The 1,240-nt window shown below is 66.5% G+C and overlaps 1 protein-coding gene across 1 annotated transcript; it reads left to right on the forward strand.

The window, feature by feature from the left end:
- Nucleotides 1–272: 272 nt before the first annotated feature.
- LOC139051838 (uncharacterized) lies at nt 273–1,016 on the forward strand. The gene has a single exon (XM_070528855.1). It carries the CDS (start codon nt 273–275, stop codon nt 1,014–1,016), a length of 744 nt encoding a protein of 247 aa, XP_070384956.1.
- Nucleotides 1,017–1,240: the final 224 nt, after the last annotated feature.

Here is a 1,240-nt window from a genome sequence, read left to right on the forward strand (position 1 = left end):
GTGTCTCAGCGGGGGCAGAAGCCCCCGCGCCGTGCAAGTGCTTGGATGGCCGGCTGCATCGGGCTCTTGCTGTTTTCCTCAATAACAAGGTATTTTTTGATTCGGCTCTTCCAAATTGTCGCTGGGGTTACTTTTGAACCTGTAGGGACTACATTCGTTGCGAAAACCGGGCGGGAAAGGGTTTTATTTTCGTTAATTGGGGACTTTCCTGTTCGGCCAGCCATCGGGCACAAGATGGCCATGGCTCATACCCTTTGAGCCTGAGCGTGGCCATGCCCAACACTGATAGAGACCCTAAGGTCTCGCCGTCTCCGCGTGAAACGGCCAGCGCGGGTGCGTCGCCGAAGTCGGATTTTTCCGATGCCGGCGACGACATCCTCGCGGCAATCGCGTTACAGGAAGAGACCACGGACGGGACCGCGCCGGCTGCGGCGGGAGACCAAGACGACCAGATGTCCTCGGTTGCCCAGGCGACCGCGGTGGCGTCTCCCGCGCTCGCGGGGGACCCAGGCGGGCGGGAACAGGCTCGCCTGCGCGAGATCGAGCAGGAAGTCCATCTGTACTGTTCGTACGCTGCGAACAAGGTGCCCGTCGCTGCACGCAGCTTCATCGCGACCCGGCTCTACGAAATCGTCCGCCTGTTCTCGGACCTGCGGTCGGACGCGTCGATGGAGCGGGGCGCGGCCGTCGCCCTGCGTGACGAGTTCGTTGAGGCGCGCCGGGAGGTCGCGGCGCTGCAGCGACGGGCCATAGTCGCCGAGGGACGCCTCGAGGGCTCTATCGTTCTGGCACCCGGTCAAGGGAGTGCGGGACGCGATCCCGGCGCGTCCGCGGCGGCTGCCGGCTCGGGCCTTGGTGTTCCGGCCGCGGCGGCGGGCGCCGTCAGCTACGCCGCGGCGCTGAGGGCGTCGCCCGCGGCGGGGGCGGGCGGCGTCAGACCGGCCGTGGCGGCGGGCGGCGGGGGCGCGCGGACGGCGCCAACGTTCGAGCATGTGGCCTTCCTAACGCCTTCCTAACGCCTTCCTAAGGCGGACACGTCGAAAGCTGTCTGCATGAAATGTTGCGGCAATCACCTGGCCGTAATGTGTCGCGTGAGGATGGGGCAGCCGGAGGTCTGCTGCAATGAGTGCAGGAAGGCCGGCCGCGAGGCGTCCCATCCCGCGGGATTTCCTGAGTGCCCCATCCGCATGGAGCGGGTGGCTCGCCTCAGGGCCCGCACCAACTATGGCCCCCCGCGATA

The sequence above is a fragment of the Dermacentor albipictus genome, unplaced genomic scaffold, assembly GCF_038994185.2.
Source record: "Dermacentor albipictus isolate Rhodes 1998 colony unplaced genomic scaffold, USDA_Dalb.pri_finalv2 scaffold_15, whole genome shotgun sequence".
Taxonomy (NCBI): domain Eukaryota; kingdom Metazoa; phylum Arthropoda; class Arachnida; order Ixodida; family Ixodidae; genus Dermacentor; species Dermacentor albipictus.